Source organism: Boleophthalmus pectinirostris, unplaced genomic scaffold (assembly GCF_026225935.1).
Source record: "Boleophthalmus pectinirostris isolate CB_2022bp ecotype Guang Dong unplaced genomic scaffold, ASM2622593v1 HiC_scaffold_5, whole genome shotgun sequence".
Classification (NCBI taxonomy): Eukaryota; Metazoa; Chordata; class Actinopteri; order Gobiiformes; family Gobiidae; genus Boleophthalmus; species Boleophthalmus pectinirostris.
In genome coordinates, this window is record NW_026571404.1 from 31528788 (window position 1) to 31547481 (window position 18694).

Genomic DNA, 18694 nt, shown 5'->3' on the forward strand with positions numbered 1-18694 from the left:
CCTTGTACTTCTGGGCACTCCAGGTTGGTAATAGTTCTGGAGCACAACAGCGCTGGAGGATCATGGGTTCCTGGTAGCTTCATGTTTGAGTCTTCTCAAAATGTCTGATGGTTCTGTGATGACAATATCTCTGCAGTTTCAAGAGTGCTGTATCCCTCTGAAAAACTTTTCAGTCAGTTCAATCTTTATTTGGCCAATTTTGCCTTAAGAAAAATAATTTTGTACACCTTGATATAGGACGTTGATGTCTTTAGGCCACACCCTCCCTCATTAGAGAAATGCACATCACTTGATGTTCTTAAATTAAAAAGGAATTCATGTTTATACAGCTTGTAGTTGAAGAATATCAATAAAAATCATATGGTCAAAACATCCACTTGCCTAATTGTGCACACAGTACAGGCCACCACTGATTGTATAAAACACCACAGTGAACTAGCATAAGTGACAATGTACCAAACAGCTTTACTCAAAAAGCCAACAACGTGGACGCAGGAAACAATTTGATTTGTTGGATGTAACAGTAGGTTGAATAATTGAAGGAGTCAGGTCATCTTTTTTTTTCAATTTTATTGACAATATACAAGAACATCTTGCACACGCAGACCTCCCCAGCAGTCCAGGCTCACTGCAAATGAAAGAAAAAAAGTAAAATAGTTAATATAAGTTAAAATAGTTCGGACGGTGCACAAATACAAGAGGCTGTAACTTAAGAAATTATCATGTAGTTCAAACGAGTTGCTTTTAAAAACACACGTCTAGTCAGGACCAGGGTTCTAGTTAAGAGCTTCCACACAGTCACTCCAACCCATGCTTTTTACCCCTTATTTCAATTCATATTGAAGCATTCTCTCTAAGCACTACATTGGAACACACGTGGACCATACCCAGTGAGTAAGGACAGAGGACAAAAGCCTTGGGTTTGAGGTTTACACACACAGACTAACATAAGGAAACATGCATAGGACTAGCAGATCTGCTCTATGATGTGCTGCACACGGCACACCATGCGCTCAGCTTCTGTACCTGAAACTGACACCTCATTTCTGCAAAACAAATCCATGAAGGCAAAGTAAGAAATGTGACAAAAAATATATCAAATTATAAAATGAATGTAAAAGGGTTTAAAAGATGGTCAAAATGGAAAACTCAAAACTACAGTGTGGTCTAGTTCAATTGTGCTCCAGACATTAATAAAGCAGCAATTTAAACTCATGAACAGTGTGTCAGTGGATTTTAAATACATCAAAATGGGTTGTTCACTTGGATGCTCTTAGGGGTTTTAGTATTGGTGTAGAAACCCTTTGAATGCAGAGTGTAAAAGTAATACTGTGTGGTTCATTCAAAGGCAAGACATTTAGCATCCAAGGTGGTCTATGCAACCTCTGGATTGCTACACACTGCAGTTAGCCTGGGTTTACCTTCTATAGATCCAGATGGACAAAGTGGATGAGAAGGATAAAGTAATTAATAAAAAGTACAGTTCGTGAAAAAATAGCTTTGTAAAAATACACTAGTGTAGTCATATACATTTGGATCTATTGTTCATTTGGATAAGCTTTATGGTCTTACCTTTTTGCCGGCAGCGCCCACAGAGGCCTTCTTGACGCCTCTGACTTTCTTCATTCTGTTCTTGCGTTCCTTGCGCTGTTTTCTTGAGGTCTTTTTCTTCTCATAGAGTCCGTGCTGAGGAAACACACATGTTTTTTTTATAATGAAGACTGAAGACAGAATAACTGTTGTAAATGAAGTTTGATTATGGTCTTAATTAGAGCGGTAAAAATAACAAATATATCGTCAAGTCTCACAATATCATGGCCTTTCACAATATTCCACTGCATTGTAACTACTTTTTCAAGGCATTAAAAAAATTATAGTCTCCACAAAATATTGCAATAAATATCCTACAGAGATGTATATATGGGATAGGTACATCTCTAGTCTCAATCTCGATAAGTGACTGTAACTCACCCTGGCCAGTCTGTGCTTGGGCTCGTTCTTCTTAGCGTAGTCTAAGGAGTCATACACCATAGCGAAGCCTGTCGTCTTTCCCCCTCCAAACTGAGTTCTGAAGCCAAACACGAACACGACATCAGGGGTGGTCTTGTACATCTTGGCGAGTTTTTCCCTGATTTCAGTTTTGGGAATTGTTGCTTTGCCTGGGTGCAAGACATCGACGACCTGCATGTACAATTGGGAACACAATGTTAGAAAAACTAACATATGAACATGAGTCCATCATGAGACAATATACACACCATTTGCTTCCTCTGAAGCAGCCGGTTCGTCATGAATTTACGGGTCCTGACAGTCACTGTGTCGTTCTGGGAACAGAAAACTAATCATGTTACAAAAAAAGCCAAACACGCCACATACCTTGTACAGGTCAGATTTAGGAAACACACTCATGCAAGTCTCAATTGTTAGAGTTGACAACACATCACTACCTGACTTATGCTAGACATTTTACTGTATACAAACAAAATAGCTTAGACTGTCAAAACAGATTCAGAACTGGAAGCTGATCATTTCTGTAGTCAGCATCAAGTCACTACTCACTACACATGCGATACAATACATTGTTGTCAGACAGGACAGTGAGCACCTGTGGCCGTTGCATGGGAGCTCACGAAGACAACCCAATGTGATCAGAAAAATCCTCCTTCACACATGTGGTCTGATAAACACTTCAGAAACTGTCAACAAATCTAATGCTCTCCTAGTGTTTCTGCAGGGCCCATAGCTAGCTGTGCTCTATAGCCTAGCTACGCTGCTAGCTTTACATATGTCAGACTTGCTAAATCTTTACTGACTTTATATTTCTGATTTATTTATTCTTTGACGCGAACACCAGAAACGAACATTACAGGAGCGAAAAAGGACTACACTGCTTAATGTAAGCACCATGTCTCCACTGACAACGTCCGGGTACCATTTGGTTTGAGTAGGAAAATGTCTCTTTATTGAAGTGATCTGCCATCAATATTCACCGTATCTTACATATCTAATACACACAGATACTTAATGACCAATGTGCAGATCTAGGGAAACGGATGCCCACGATAATTTCGGGATTTATGCTCAAAACCTGGCCTCAAAACTCACCATCTTGACGCCGGCCTCGCTGAGGGACGTAGAAAAGGAGGAAGGACCAGCGTGCGCCCGCGTAAATGCCTGTCGAAAAACGCGAAGACCGGGGACTTGTTGAATATGCCTGCTGGAAACTATTTATTCACTTTATTAGATTTAGAAGACTGTATTCTTTCTTCTTATTTTAGTTCATCAGAGTAATTTTTCTACTGTGCGTTGAGTTGGTTTTAATTATTTCTGATACATATGCAAACGCTGAAATGTTTTCTCATTCATTTTCTGCTACTTTATTGCAGTAGCGTGCGGTGAATTTTATGGGTAGCCAACATTGCACGTTTCTGTTTTTATTTCTAGTTTACAGATGTGATTACAAGTTATAGGCTACAGTGGTATGTCAAAGACAAAGAGAAAAATGCAATAAACATCAAAAGAAGTTACTGCCATAATATTAAAAAGCACAGAAATTGCTCTGCTAAACTCTAAAACCCCAGTAATGTTGTAAATGAGACTGAACAAAGTCATTATTTTATCAAAAGTGATCCAAACCTCAGACTAGGGGATTTTTTTCAAGCAACCGTGTGTCAGTTGGCAAAAGCATTCCTTGGCAAGGCAAAGATTAAATTTAGTATTTTTTATATTGTTGCCATTGATTAATTTATTATACTTTGCCTCTTGTTAGGAGAGAGAGAGAGAGATACTTTATTGATGAAATTCAAGTTTTGGTGCAGCAAACTGTTGCAGCTGCTGCAGCATTTCCACTGTACGTCTCCATCCCCTTTTGTGTCTCAAAGGTGCTCAGTTGAGCAAACAAAATACACAAAAAATAAAAACAAAAATCATTCTGTGATTTCTACCAAACAAAATGAAAAATCTGTACATTTGAAGCTGTATTAAATCTCAAAATGTGCATAAAAAACGTTTTACATTTTAAACAGGTAGATAGATAGGCAGATTTTTTCAGGTATATAACAACTGGGCTTTGGTGTCCCTTTGTCCCCTGCTTTGTGTCCCCTCTCTGCTGCTGAAGAGTGAAGTTGAAAGTGGTCCAGAATGTATTTGGCCCGATCTGTGAAGATTATCAGTGGATGAAACAATAAGAGCTGTCTAGATCTCGTATACTCTCCAAAGCTGCTGATGGGTAATACCAAAATTCATCAAAGTAAACATCAGTCTTCACCAGTCGGTCCAGTAGGCCAGGACTAAGTCAACACAAGCCATGCCAGGACTCCACTGCTCCACAGCAGATTTTAGTGCAATCTGTGTTGGAGCTAGAGGACTAACAATTTCCTTACAGTGATAAAGCATGTGGATGTGTAGTTACCACTGAAAAATCACATTTAATTGTGTTTGAATGTTGTCTTGGTATTTAAAACAATTGATGTAAACTACTGTGTCATAGTTAGTGCTCAATGAGTCATGTATTCATTGTTCATTTATGTTGGATGCCCCTTGACACCTGATAAACAACCATATATTCAGCCTTAGGAATTATTGTGCAGAAAAATAACAATAATAAGCTATAAAAGTCCATAAATGCGAAATCATAATATGAAGTTACAGCGTACCAAACAGAGGGCAGTTACATTCACCTCAGTGATGAAAATGTTGAAAGTAGGACTTTTTATGCCATTTTTATGCTTTTCAAGTAGATCCTGCTTCCCTTGATCCATTGATACGGTGTCATTGCCAGCCCCCTCCCACACAGCACACGCAGGGCTGCCACCTCCTGAGCACACTCAAGCCTGTGGCATCTCTGCACTGTGGACGAGAGGGAGTGCATCGTTCTCAGTGCCTTCACTGTTGGACATGATTTTGTGTGGGTATGAATTGAACATATAGAACATTTTATTAGACAATCAGAAATACTACTGTATTAGTAATTTACAAAAGAATAATTTCTGATAATAATAGGTCTGTTTTATATTTATTATGTTTGAACTATATAACTAAATATTAGTAATGCAGAAGACCCCTAAAGGCTTATTTTCTGCTGGGTGACCTACAAGGAATATAAATTACTAATAAAATTCTGAATAGAGATACGCAGGCTCAGATAGGCTAAGGCTACTTTGAGGGGATTTCTCCTTTCTGGTTTTGATATCCCTACCTCTGCTAAATTATTTTAATATCTGGTGGGGACAAGGACCTCATAGTTAATTAATGCAGCTCCACTGATATTGCTTAAAATCTTATAGAATATCTCCCCTCTGGTTTTTTGTCAAATCTCACCATGTAGCCTGTATATTAGACCGTGGGTGATGAATCATTTGTTAGAAAATAATTCACTTTCTGGACACTTTTTTTTTTTTTTGCATGTTTATTCTCCCAGTGATTAACCTGATTATACACATGAATAGTCCCACTGAGATAAATAAATATCCGTCTGGCTGGCCAAGACGGCAGCAGGACGAATAGAGCACACAGGGATAGATATCACTTATGTATAGAGTGACCAGACTTTTAAAATCCAAAACTGGCCTTGGTGATAATAAAATTGTGAAAAGAGTCTGTAATTAATGAAAACTGTCCATTCATCACTAACATGTGAGTCAGTATAGTCATATTTTCTTGCTCTTTGGATCATTTTTAAGAAGCTTTTCTGTGTTTTACCGAAACAAATGACACCTGTCTTTACTGTTGGCAGGAATCAAATTGGTTAAAAATAGGGACACCAGGGACATGTCTTGTATAAAACTGGGACAAATCACTGGTTTTGGATAATTCTGCTGAGACAGGGGACACGGGACTCAAAACTGGGACTGTCCCACTAAATGTGGACGTCTGGTACTTACGTACTCTTATTTATCACTTATTACTCTTATTTACACTTAATTATTTATTATGAAGGAAAAACTGATGGATGACTAATAAAATGATTTACAACAGATAAACAATGATAATGGTATTGGGTGGTTTATTGTGCACCTAGACTAGTGGGTAAAGGTATAAAATCAATGTATGTTACGTCAGTTTGGAACCAAGCCTTAGGCCTATAATTTTTTCCAAAAAATTATTCATAAAAATATGAAAAGAAAAAAAAATGGTTTGGGATATTTTGACTTAAATTGTACTATCCATAAGAGTACAAATATGAAATCTATGAGACACGATCGAGGTGAAGGCTATGCCACTCACAAGTCACTGTGCTTTACGTCAGTGCAGGTTTGAATAAATTCACTACACAGAATTATATTGTTCTTCATATAGGCTAAATATCTATAACTTTTAGGCTACACGTAAAACGACGCATGGTCCGGGCCCTAATTTATTGATTATCCTCTTAAAATGAATTGCCTATTAGGCTATAGGAAAGCACCTACCCTTGCATTTGTAAAATAGACTATCTGATCAAATAAAAGACAAGTCAAAGGCCTAAAGACGTACGGTCAGGAGATGCGTCGTGCGTCGGGGCCATAGCAACAGAACGTCTGGACGCACTATATAAACGGCTGCGCTCACTCAGTTACTCCCTTCTCACCTGAGAAAACTACTTGAACGCTCTGTGGACACTTGTACGTAACTTTTAGTTTTCATCTCTTATGAGGCCATCAGCGATTTTCACAACACTCAACTCTCTGTTAACTCTTTTTGAAGGTTTGAAAACGCACTAAATCGAGACTGTACTTCGCCATGGCTGCCTGGCTGTACGACCGCTTCGCCGCGCCCTCCTACCACCTGGAATTCATCCCCGGAGGTAAGATTAATCAAATAATATTCAAACATGATAAATTATGATAAATATTAATAACATAGTCCAAATACTTAATGACAAGTTTAGTCCACATGGGTGTAAGGTTCTAGTAATGGGTGTAAGGTTTGTATGGCTCCTAAAAGTTGATAGTTTGTGACTTTTACTCAGCGATTTCATTTTGGGTCATGATAGCTCGTGAAACTGCTCAAAATATATCAACACGAGTGCGTAGTGAAAAGTTATCGTCACATTTGTAGGAAATAATTTGTCTTGTATTTTCTGAGCGTCAAAATTCATTAGGGTTTGAGTGGCATTTTTTGAAAAAACACGGGCTAACCAGGCTAGCCATGCTAAATTGGAATGTTTAAAAAATGCACTTTTGATCTCCATAGAAATCCTGGTGTTTGGATTTAATTTGAGCGTTCCATTTGAGGTTCGGTTTAGGAGACTCAAATCACTGCAAGAAAACCTATAGGACCCACCATATAGCCTATAAACTATACAAACATGCTTCATTAAAGGGTTCAACTAAATAATCCATAACTATATTCATAATTATGAACTCATTCATCAAATAGGCCCACATAATGGAATGAATTAGGCCAGGCAAAAACCAAGAACCCAGTAAAATGTACTGTAGCCTAATGTTTGGTTATATTCTCTAAATGGTGTGTTCTTAAGTGCTGTAGGTCTTTACGTGCTGTCCACCTGTAGTAGGCCTTATCATGTGCAATACTGTAACATAATGTGAGATCTTGCAAGTACAATTTACCCAAGTCACTTGATTTAATTTGTCCATATGCTGCATTGTAGATAATACATAATTATAGCTACTCATTGTACAAATAATATAGTATACTCAAGTCACTTAATCTACTGTTTATTCTTGTCCTTCTGCTGTACAGTCAAAGCCTCTTATTGTGCAGTTTTGTAGCCTTACTCTGCTGACAGTGTTGTGTCTTTCTTTATAGTATTTATCTTGATTTTGATCACATGTTCCTATTTTCCTGCTGTTCTTGAACCATGCATTACAGTACTGACAATATCAACCAAATGTATTGAGCCACTCTGTATTGCACAATTTGGAATACACCACAGTAGATGTAACAGTAAAATAGGCCAACTGAACTGATCAGAAGCAATGTCATGTCTTGCTCCAGCTACAAATTGAAGGGTGTTTAACATTATCAAACCTGTTGCAGTGGACCTTCAGGACGCTCAGAACCTGGACGTCAACTCCTCGGACGAGGAAGACCTGGGTGAGTTAGAGGTGGGTGGTCCTAGGTTTCCTTTTTGGTCGTCTGATGAAGAGGACGGGTTTGACGACTTTGATGAAGATTGGGACAGGAGCGACGAAGACTCTGGCTACGACAGTTTCTCTGAGGAGGAAGAGGATGAGGAGGATGAAGAGGAAGAAGAGAGGGAAGTGTTCATCGAAGAAGTAGAAGAGAGGGAAGTGAGGATCCTGGGGGGGATGCTTCCTGCTCGAGCTGTGGAGCCAGTGGGTCATGGCCCGACCCCCTCTTCTCAGCCGCAAGCACCCTGCTCTCCTGCTGCTCCACGTCCTCCTTCCTATGGGTCCGACTCTGGACTTCATTCCTCTCAACGGTCACAAGCGTGTCAGGGATCAAGATCATGAAGAAGACCCCAGCTCCAAGCGGCCATGCCTCTCCTCCTCCCACCCAGACCCATCCATCTCCGACCCAGTCCCGTCCACCTCCGACCCAGGCCCCTCCACCTCCAACCCAAGGCCCTCCACCTCCGACCCAAGGCCCTCCACCTCTGACCCAAGGCCCTCCACCTCCTCTGGGACATCTGGGGGCTTCCGCTACTTTTACCGCCACCTGCTCCAAGACTCTGAGTCAGACGAGGACTGAACTCAGCCTCTGAGACTCAGAGCTTGGCTCAACGCCGCGACTTTTACCACCTTCAACCGCGGCCATCATCCAATTGATTTATTGATTGATTTCTTGATTTCAAGGAATAGATTGAAGGGAAGGAATACTATGTAGGATTTCAGTAAGCAACAAACATTGGTGATAAAACATAACATTTTCTTGTTGAGAAAATGTTATGAACCTGTCATTCTTATTCTGAATTCAAATCTGAGTACTGCAGTTTTACAGAAATTCCTGCATAGTACACCTTATACTTTTTGGGCATAGGAGGGTCAGAGTTCAGAGTGTGTTTTATAGTTTTTTTTTATTACTATTACTATTAGAAAAAGTCATAGATTTACAAAAAAAAAATACAAAAAAAAAGAAATGCAAAAAAAAAAAAAAAAAAAAAAAAAAAAGTACAAAAAAGTAGGGAATACTATGTAGGATTTCAACAAGCAAACAATAATAATAATAAATAAATAAAATAATAATAATAGTAAATACATTTTACTCTTTTCACGGACTAAAATCTAATTAATGTAAAATTTTATTTGAGTACTACAGTTTGACAGAAATTCCTGCATAGTACATCTTGACTTTTTACTAAACTGAGTGTTATAGTCTTTAAGTAGGAAAAAAAGCAAGGATTATTATGTAGGATTTCATAAAAACTTTGATGATAATATGTAAAGTTTTATCATTGACTATATTTTAATTGAGTGATTGTTAACTATCTTATCTTAATTGTAAAACATGTAACACGCGGTTGGGCCCCAGGTTAGTTTGTACTGAAAAAGTGGGTTCTAACTGATACATTAAATTTAATCAGAGTACTACAGTCTGACAGAAATTCCTGCATAGTACACCTTGCATTTACTGTAAACTTGTGTTTTTCTGGGCATAGGAGGGTTAGCGGTGAGAGTGTGTTTTATAGTATTTAGTATTACATTTGTATATAACTGTGTTATACAAAAACAAAAATATTATATTTAAGGCAGTGAGGCTGTATTCTCAACAACTGCAAATCTCATTATATTAACTATGAGAGAATAATCTTAAAGTGTTGAGGTGTGGCTTTGTTCACTCACATCTCCTGTTTTTGTTGGGTTGAATTCACATTGTACGGCCTGTAAAGTACCATTTCAAATCAAATGTGTATTTTACTGAAAGTCTTTGTGAACAGTCTCTTTGGAGACTTGTACTATTTTGAATGATTGTATCTGGAGATGTGGGTTTGTTCACTAACTCACCAGTCAGTGGGACACTCCCTGCTTCTCCTTTTTTTTTTTTTTTTTTAAATAGTCTTATGTGTTGATCATTAGTTCTAAGCTTTTGTAAACACTGAAGACTGTTCAGAAATAGTGATTTTGGTTGTTCTGAATGACTGTAATTATTTTGATTCAACTGTAACTGAATGATTGATGTTTTGTTTGAGAAAGTATGTACATTGGGTGTTTGTTTTGTTGTTTTGTAAAAGTCAGTGAACACGCTCCCATCTCTGCAGTTGAAGTTCTTGGCAGTAACATTTTTTACACTACTGTTAAGAATTGTAACTGCAGAGATGGGAGTGCATTCACCGACTCTCCAGGGAACAGTCCCTGCTTCTACTCTCTAGGTTTAGGTGTTTTATTGTAAGTCATCTTGACTTGTTAAAATCATTTGACTCTAATAATAATAAACATGAGGTAAGAAATAATAATTGTATAGAAGCTTATTCTGAATGTGCACATGCTTTAACGCTGTTTCTGTTTCTATTTCTGTTCACATGGTGACTGGTTTGGAGGGGCCATCTGAGCCCCATAGTCCTGAGATCTGATGAAGCTGACAAGAAAAAACGTGGCTCTAGAAGATGATGAACAAGAGATGGAGCTGTCGAGAAGAACCATGTCCCCAGAAGATGAAGGACAAGAGCTGATCAGAAGCGATGGGATGAAGCTGACCAAAAAAACCAAGGGCAGACACACGGTGGAAATTGAGGACCAGGCCAGGAGCGGACGGCCGTTCTGGGCTTCTCCAGAATGCACAGATTGCCAGTCCGCCATGGCCAGAAGATTAAGCATATCAGCTGATCAGAAATGATGTGAGGGAGCTGACGAGAGGATCTGTATCTCCAGAAGATAAAGAACAAGAGCTGATCAGAAGTGATTTGATGAAGCTGACCAGAAGAACTGTATCTCCAGAATTTCCCCCCACAAATCAACCCATGATGGAAATTGAAGACCGGTCCACAAGCAGACAGCTGTTCTGGCCTTTGTTAGACTTAAACATGCTGGACAGAAAATCTTAAAAAGTCATGCTATTACTGTCAAATTTATGTTTGCAATTTGAGCAACCCTGCCCTCTCAGCCTATTTTCTCCAGTGCATGTTGCCATAATTATCTAGTCAGTGTTTTCTTTGTAATAAAACATTAAAAAGTAATTTGATTAAACTGACTATATGTACATCCACTTGGTCAATAAGAAATGCAGAATTATAAACAAAAAACAAAAAAACACTCATTTTGTTAAGGAACTTTATTGATCTTGCTGCGACAGTGTCCACTGGCATTGAAGTTTAATCAAAATAATGTTATCTAAACCAGATTGGAAAGTTACAGTAAGTTTTGTTTCAAATCTCTTTTGACACACAATGTTAAGCCCTCATTGTCAAACCAAACTGATTTGAAATAATCTGCATTTCTGTATATGAAAAAACAGAAACATCTCCTTGTTCCAAAAATGTGCAACGCAAAACAGTTTCACACAAATCCTCCACATATCACAGAACCAAATGCAACACAAAACCAGGTCGAAGAAAGAAAACATTTTTGCTGTTCTCTTTTCAGTCATGCCGTGAAGCACACTGTGTATAAAGACAAAAAAAATATTATTTGTTTGCCAAGTGACTGGGAGTATAAAAAGCAGACAGTACAATGATTGTGGTGTTTAATTCCTTGGGTACAAATGAGCATGTGGCACTCATGTATTGAGCCTGAAGCGAACCACACAGCAAACTCTGATGTAGCATCCCAAATAAAAGTACGCATAATCGCTGATTGATCAAACTAAAGATTCAAAACCTTTTGCGCTCTTGCCAAGCACAATGTTAGCTGTCAATCGTTACAGTGAAAAAATAAACCTCTTTCGGAAAGTACAAATTTCTTATGACGCACAAACCTAGCTTTATTTACTGCATTTGTGTGAAGTAAGGCATGGGCAGACACGAGTGAGTAGTTTAAGGACACTGGGAAATATTGGTACTTGTATGGGACAAACAATGCAGTAATTAATGTATACTCTGGTTCCTTGGCGCCTCACACAAACCTTTCTCAGCACTTACACCAAAAACATCACCATTCTAACTGTATTAAAAATAAAATGCATATAAAACATCTTGTACTTCAAGTTTTTTCAACAATCGTGAACTTTAACCCCAACTTTAACATTGGAAAATTAAGATGATCCTGTCATGCAAAAATTGGATGTGACATTTTATCAAGTAGTTGTCAAGTTTAACATTTTTTTTAAACAATCAATGTAAATTTTTACCTTCATTTTTTTCAGTGATTCAAGAGATAAAAATTTAGTATTACCTTTCAGGGTAAATACAATGTAGTGCTTTCTTGCCTGTGTGACTTTTCAAAATAAAATCTGAAATAAAATGGTAACTGTTGGGATAATACAATCATTCATAGCAGACAATATTATGTTTTATATTCCATTAATAACTTTTTGCAAAGATTTTCAATGGATATATTTCAAGTGCTTTCAGCCACATCTCAAAACAGTCAAAAAGTAAACATCTAAACAAAGGCAATTACTCTAAAATTGAGGTTGGGTCGCCCCATTATAGCATCTTATCGTTCCAGGAAATGAAATGAAAACTTAAGTATCGCTTTAAAGATGCACTATGTAACTTTTCTAGTGGAGGGTCCGCCACCTGCTAGTCTCTGGACATGTTATTTCTTTGCCTGGAATGTTCCACCACATTTGTATTTATTCAATTACAGTGTGAACAAATATATTGAAAATAATATGGCTTCTCCCCCTCAACACAGATCTAACCTGTAATCTGGTGATGTGTCCTGCTTTTCAAAACTTTAATGCCATACTGTGGAACATTACACACAAATAAATCACAACTCCATCATAGACACAGAGAATTATTGTGATAAATTATAATACTGAAACTACTTTATGTCACTAATACAAAGCAGGAGAAATATACAGTATCATTAAAAAGCCTGAGCTGCAACAAATAAATGTCAGAATGGTGTTATAATTATCCATAGCAGTTATTTATTCTACTCTCTACATCTGAAATTTGATCGAATTATATAAAAAAAATGAAAAAAAATCTGCTCACTATCGAAAAGAAAAATTACCCATGATAAATATTGAGATTCAAAATATATTATTCCACCTTTCATATACTGAACACCTAAACACATAAGTGGCGGATCCCCCAAAAGAAAAGTTACGCAGTGTGCATTTAAGATGTGGCAATAAGCATTAGGAAATATTTCAAAAGTGGTTCTAAGGCTTTGAGTAATTTTTTGATTCCGCTATAGAGAACTAAAATTGGAATGGTGTATTTTTGTCAGCGAAAAAACTAAACATAAAATGGCATCCCATACAAAGACCATTCAAGTAGTACTCTCAAAATGACAACATAAGAAAAAAAAAACTATGGGTGAATACCAAAGCTTTTTTTTTTGACAAGATTATAAGGCCAGTATGGAAAATTACCACTTGTTCCACCAATCAAACAAAAAATTTTAATGCGTGCTCTATAGATCTGGAGTTATGATCACCAAAAGCAGTATATGAGGTCTAGACTGGACACAAATTTTCAGCCCCGCCCCCTTTAGTTTGTGCAGTGACTGGTAACTGTGGAAACCTATTCAAATGCACTGGTTTCCACAGATGACCGAACACTGTACTTTTGTTTAACTGTAACCCCAAAAGGTGACTACGCGTTAACATCCAGCAGCGGAGACAAAGAGCAAAAAGAAGATGGCTGCCATGAGGGCTCACAACATTGGTTTCTACAAGCCAAGCCTCTGACACTACGAGAGTGCCAGGTCATATGCTTTTTTTCGTTGCCGTGGTGAGGTTCCAGTTTGCTAGATGTCCATTTCAAACTGGGCGTCATCACCTTCAAGGTAAAAGAGAGAAAGTGTCATTAGTAAACAATGTGTCATTCAGGTAGGAAATACTCAGTAATGTTATGTATTAACAGAACAGCATTTCCAAATACAATTTAAAGCTCCTATATTACGCAAAACTGACTCTACAAAGCTTTAAGCCATGTTATAATATTATTTCATCTAAAACATACCTGGAGTTGTGTTTTGTTTCATTCACACGTTTCTTTATTGCTTTATTCTTAGTGTGTCTATATCTCCAAAGCTCAAAATGATCTGTTCCACCTGGTGAGGTCATGAAGTGGTAGTGTTCATGTTAACACATTTTACCATTAGTTCAGTAAAGATGAGAACTGAAATTAGCCAAATGATTCTAGTGTATGGAATTTAAAAACACAGTGGAGCACTTCCTGTATTACCACATGACATCACATGGTGGAACAGAGTGTTCTCTGTTTGAGAGAAAGAATACATAGGGTGTGTTTAACATCTGTGAATAAAACAAAAGATAACTCCAGGTATATTTTTGTTGAGGAAACATATAATAGGAATGTAACATAGTTCAGAAAATAGTGTAAAATAGGCCCTTTAAAGTAAGCATGAAAATATTGTGGAATATTATGTTTACAGAAGCAAAATTTTCATGGCGATGCAAGTCTGCCCAGAGGATGTTTTTCCAAGTTTTTTAGTGCAATAAAAACAACAAAATGTGGAAAAGGCTTTTACTTCAGTCTAGTTTACTTTAATTTAAATCAGCTATTGTTTATTGATGTTCATGCTTATTCTGTTGAGCTAAATTTTGTGTCTGCATAGGTGTTCCAAGGAACCACCTGTTCTGTCTTTGTTCATTTCCTTTTGTGCTCTTAATCCTTGGTCTTTGGTTACCGAAAGCCTCTACAATAGAATCAAAATCAGACCTGAATGATTTTGAGCCTTTCCTTTACACCTCTACTTAATAACAGAGAAATAAACAAGACAAGAATCTGAACTAAGTAAATAAGTGATCCTTATTTGTTAGTTATTACTCCCACAAGAATCTTGTTATTTAATAATCTGTTGTCTACAGTATTGGCTTTGTTAGAGGAAAAAATAATTGCACCTTAGTTAATTTGTGTTGACAGAAAAATCAAACTTAAACTAGATTGGGTCATCTCTAGACAGTAATTACAGCTAATTAAAGGTCCTATATTACGCACCATTGACTCTTGTAAGTTTAAGCTATGTTAAAAACATACTGGGAGTTGTGCTTTGTATTATTAACACATGCTAGAGTAATCCTTTATTCTTAGCCTGTCTACATCTGTCTGTCAAATCCACTGTTCCACCTTGTGATGTCATGGTAGTTTAAGTTAACAACTACCTTTTACCTTTTCTTCAGGAGAGATTGGCAATTCCACAGCTGAAATTATCCAAACAATTCTAGTGAAGGTGTAGGGAGTTTAAAAACACATAAAGCACATCTTATATTATCGCATAACCTCACAAGGTTGAACAGAGTGTTTTCTGTTTGAGAGAAGAGCTTATCTTAAAAATGCAGGGTTTGTGTGTTAAACGTGTGAATGAATCAAAACAACTCCAGGTATGTTTGTGATAACTTATTAACCTATTTCATTTAACACATTCTTCAAGATATTTTAGCCACTATGATTTTATTTAATTCTACAGTAAGCACGTCAAATGTAATGCAAATGCATAAGTCTTCCCACGTTTACATGATGTTTTTTAATTCTGAATTAATTGTTCTGAATTAAATAGTTCTGAATTAAAATATTTTCCTTCGAGTTTACCTGGAAATAATAATTCCGAATTGAGGATTACATGGAAAACACATTAAATTGCCTTGATTTAATTCTGCTCAATGTCTGAAGGTCGGGAAGGGTTCTGACTGAACAGGAGGTGCACGTACGTATTTACATCTACAGGAACAAAACACACACTTCAGTTGCTACCGGCTGTTTTGTCATCTCAGTTTGCCATTACGCCACATACACAAAGATGATGCAAACTTTATTCGCAGTTGTTTCAATGATAATGAAGCAACAGCTCGAGAATTACATCATCAAGCTTTACGTACGTCAGCTGAGGAGAAGAGAAGACTGTCGGAGAAGGGAGGAAGAAGACAAACTGAGTCAACGGCTGCTCTGGACTGAATGAAAGTCCAAAGCAAGGACTGATGGGGCCGGATCATCTGGATCGTGTCAGAAGGACAACCCAACGAGCATGCACTGAATGACCGGAATAATTTTTAAGAAGAATAAACATTTACATGATTGAGGAATAAATTAATTCGACTTTAAAATCGGAATAAACCACCCAATTAGTTCAAAAGAAGAAAGAAAGAAGAAAGTTTAATTCTGAATAATCATTTTCATTAGGAATTAAGTGTTTACATGGTATTTTTAAAGCAGAATGAGTTGTTATTCAGAATTAAATTATTTATATTTGGAATTAAAACTCTCATGTAAACGTGGCAATTCCTGGAGATTCTGTGCTGGTTGCATACCAGTTGCAGGCTTGCCCTCATGGTTGTTGATGTGGTTGGCTTCGTTCTTGTGGTTCTCAGTCAGGATGCTTTGGCTGGTCACTCCGGGGATAACGGGCAGATGGGCAGGAGGGGTTTGAGCGATGGGGGAGTTGCGCCTGTCCAGTAAGAACTTTCGGTCATAGATGATACGAGTGCCTGGAAGGGACATATGGAGATTTCAGATGGTTTCAAACTGCATTCAGTTCAAATTAGAGATAGATATTTGCACTTTTTAGCATATCACATATCGACCTTAAATCACAAAGAGAGGCAGATACTTTGTTTATGCTTAGTTATTACTTTTAGGGCACTACACAGGCAGGACCCCAACTACATCCTGGACCTTTTAACCCATTACTCTAGTTAGAACTTGCTGGTGGTCCCAAAAAACTGGTTTAAATCTCTGGGGACCTGTCCTTTCAGGCTGTAGCCCCAAAATTATGGAATCCTTTGCCCCTTTCTCTCCATGTGGTCGCTTCTGTGGATTCTTTTAAAATGCAGCTGAAGACACTCCTGTTTAGAAAAGCATTTTGCTTATTCAGTCCTACTGCCCTATTTTACTTGTTTGTTTTATGGTGTACCCGCTCTCTGTAAAGCACTTTATGACGTTAATGAGTAAAAAGCGCTATATAAATAAAGTTTACTTACTTACTTAACCAGCTGCAAAATATGACTAAAGTTTTATCTATTTATCTATTTTAGCTTTACTATGAAGAGGACGGTGCACAAAATGTGACTATATAAATACTTTACTGATTCCAAATGAAACTCTGCAACAGTAACATAGAAATAAACATAACATAGCAGTCCATCCTCTTGTATTCATAAGCTATAGGGATGCATTGTACAGACATATGGCATGACTTTTGTATTCAGTTTGTAGTAGAACAGTGCTACTGATGCATTTGTAAAAATGGTAACTATAAAGTTTCAGAATCTGCCTCACATATCGGCCAAAAAAACTTGTAAGAGCTTATCAGTCATCGGTTGCTCTGGATTCTAAATACTTGCGGTATGTGTATTCTTCTTTTTAAAGCATTGTTTCTTATGGGGGTTTAGTTCTTTTAGCCTGTACTGTTGTCACTTTTCTAGATGCAAATGTGTGTATGTGAATGAATGAGCTGACTTACTGCCAAATAAAATTTACCAATAAATCAACCTTGAACCTTGAACAACTGGCACAGGCCATTCAAAAAACTAGTTCAACCCACATTTCATTACACCCAAACTATACTTGGGAGCAGCTATGATATAAGGCTGCACTTGTCCTTGAATGACCCCAGTGAAAATATTACTTTTTTCTGAAAGTTTTTTTGAACATTGAAGGGTTTAATATGGCATGGTGACAGTGTGGCAAAGTCTGTACGCCTTTGCCTTTTGTCCAGAGGGTGGCTAGTTCAATTCCATTTCGGGATAATAGTTCACTTGAGTCAAATTAATAAAGCTGACCGTAACAGGAAGGAGGGCAACTGGCACGGCAAATATTCTGGAAAAACAAAAAACAAACCAAAACCCCAGCACAGTTTGAAAAAGCATAATTTTGGTTACATTACAATAGCCCATAATAACAATGTATTACACCCACATAACAGTGATAGTCTCCGGTTTAAATGCCAATACGACGCAGGCACTCCCTCTGCACCCTATTAATAACATGGTACATTGTGTGGAGTGATATCACGAGCGTTCCTCATTTAGATCCAATTGCGCATCATAAACCAGTCTGGCTGCACTTTACCCCATAACACCGCTGTGATTCATGGCTGTTGATGTATTGGTTATAGATAATCTTTTGCTAAATCCTAAATAACCAACAAAACGATACATTCTGGGTGCAAACAACCACTGAAAAGGTGCATTGCATTTTTTCACCTCAATCTCTGCGCAGCCAAAGCTCCAATCGTGCAGCGAGCAGAAGCGAAGGGGAGGAGACACGCTTTGTTTTTGTTTTGAAGAGAATGACAAGGCAGCCAAGGCCACGGCGATTTGTGCCAAAAGCAATGCACAGAAATCAAATGCATGCTTTTAATCTATCGTTTCATGGTTAAAACAAAACTCTGGCGCGTTACCTCCAGGAGTGGTGGAGAATAAAGTGCCTCCGGGGGTGGTACAGTAGTCATGAGGTAGCTGGGTTGTGTCGTTGATCAACACCGTCCTAGTCGGGATGGCCCTGCTCTCGCTAAGCTGACGACTGCTCGACATTTTGTTGTAGCGCCGGTGGGGTGACGGATTCAGCGGCTAATCAGACTTGGGGTGTTTATCTCCCGACGGACGGTGGATCAGGGCCTTTCCCCTCTCTCGGAAATCTTCCCAAAAGCTTTCTTGTCTCTCCTGTCGTCCTCCCAGCCGTCAGCGCGTCCCCTCCTGCAGCAGCAAGGCAGGA

At 38.0% G+C, this 18694-nt stretch overlaps 2 protein-coding genes across 3 annotated transcripts; both read right to left on the reverse strand.

Annotated features, from left to right (window-relative positions):
• Positions 1 to 553: 553 nt before the first annotated feature.
• On the reverse strand, positions 554 to 3183 carry rps24 (ribosomal protein S24). 2 transcript variants are annotated; one of them, XM_020939639.2, is made up of 5 exons: positions 3106 to 3183; positions 2259 to 2324; positions 1972 to 2181; positions 1573 to 1686; positions 554 to 628 (listed from the first exon to the last, which is right to left on the reverse strand). In XM_020939639.2, the coding sequence occupies exons 1-5, from the start codon at positions 3106 to 3108 to the stop codon at positions 626 to 628; spliced, it is 396 nt and encodes a 131-aa protein (XP_020795298.1). In that variant the 5' UTR covers positions 3109 to 3183; the 3' UTR covers positions 554 to 625. The 2 variants fall into 2 exon arrangements, with proteins under 2 accessions (XP_020795298.1, XP_055018899.1); XM_055162924.1 differs by having other exon boundaries at positions 554 to 1046.
• A 7977-nt stretch (positions 3184 to 11160) lies between these two features.
• eif4ebp2 (eukaryotic translation initiation factor 4E binding protein 2) lies at positions 11161 to 18694 on the reverse strand. Its single transcript, XM_020939638.2, has 3 exons — positions 18381 to 18694; positions 16291 to 16467; positions 11161 to 13798 (listed from the first exon to the last, which is right to left on the reverse strand). Exons 1-3 carry the CDS (start codon positions 18511 to 18513, stop codon positions 13767 to 13769), a joined length of 342 nt encoding a protein of 113 aa, XP_020795297.1. The 5' UTR covers positions 18514 to 18694; the 3' UTR covers positions 11161 to 13766.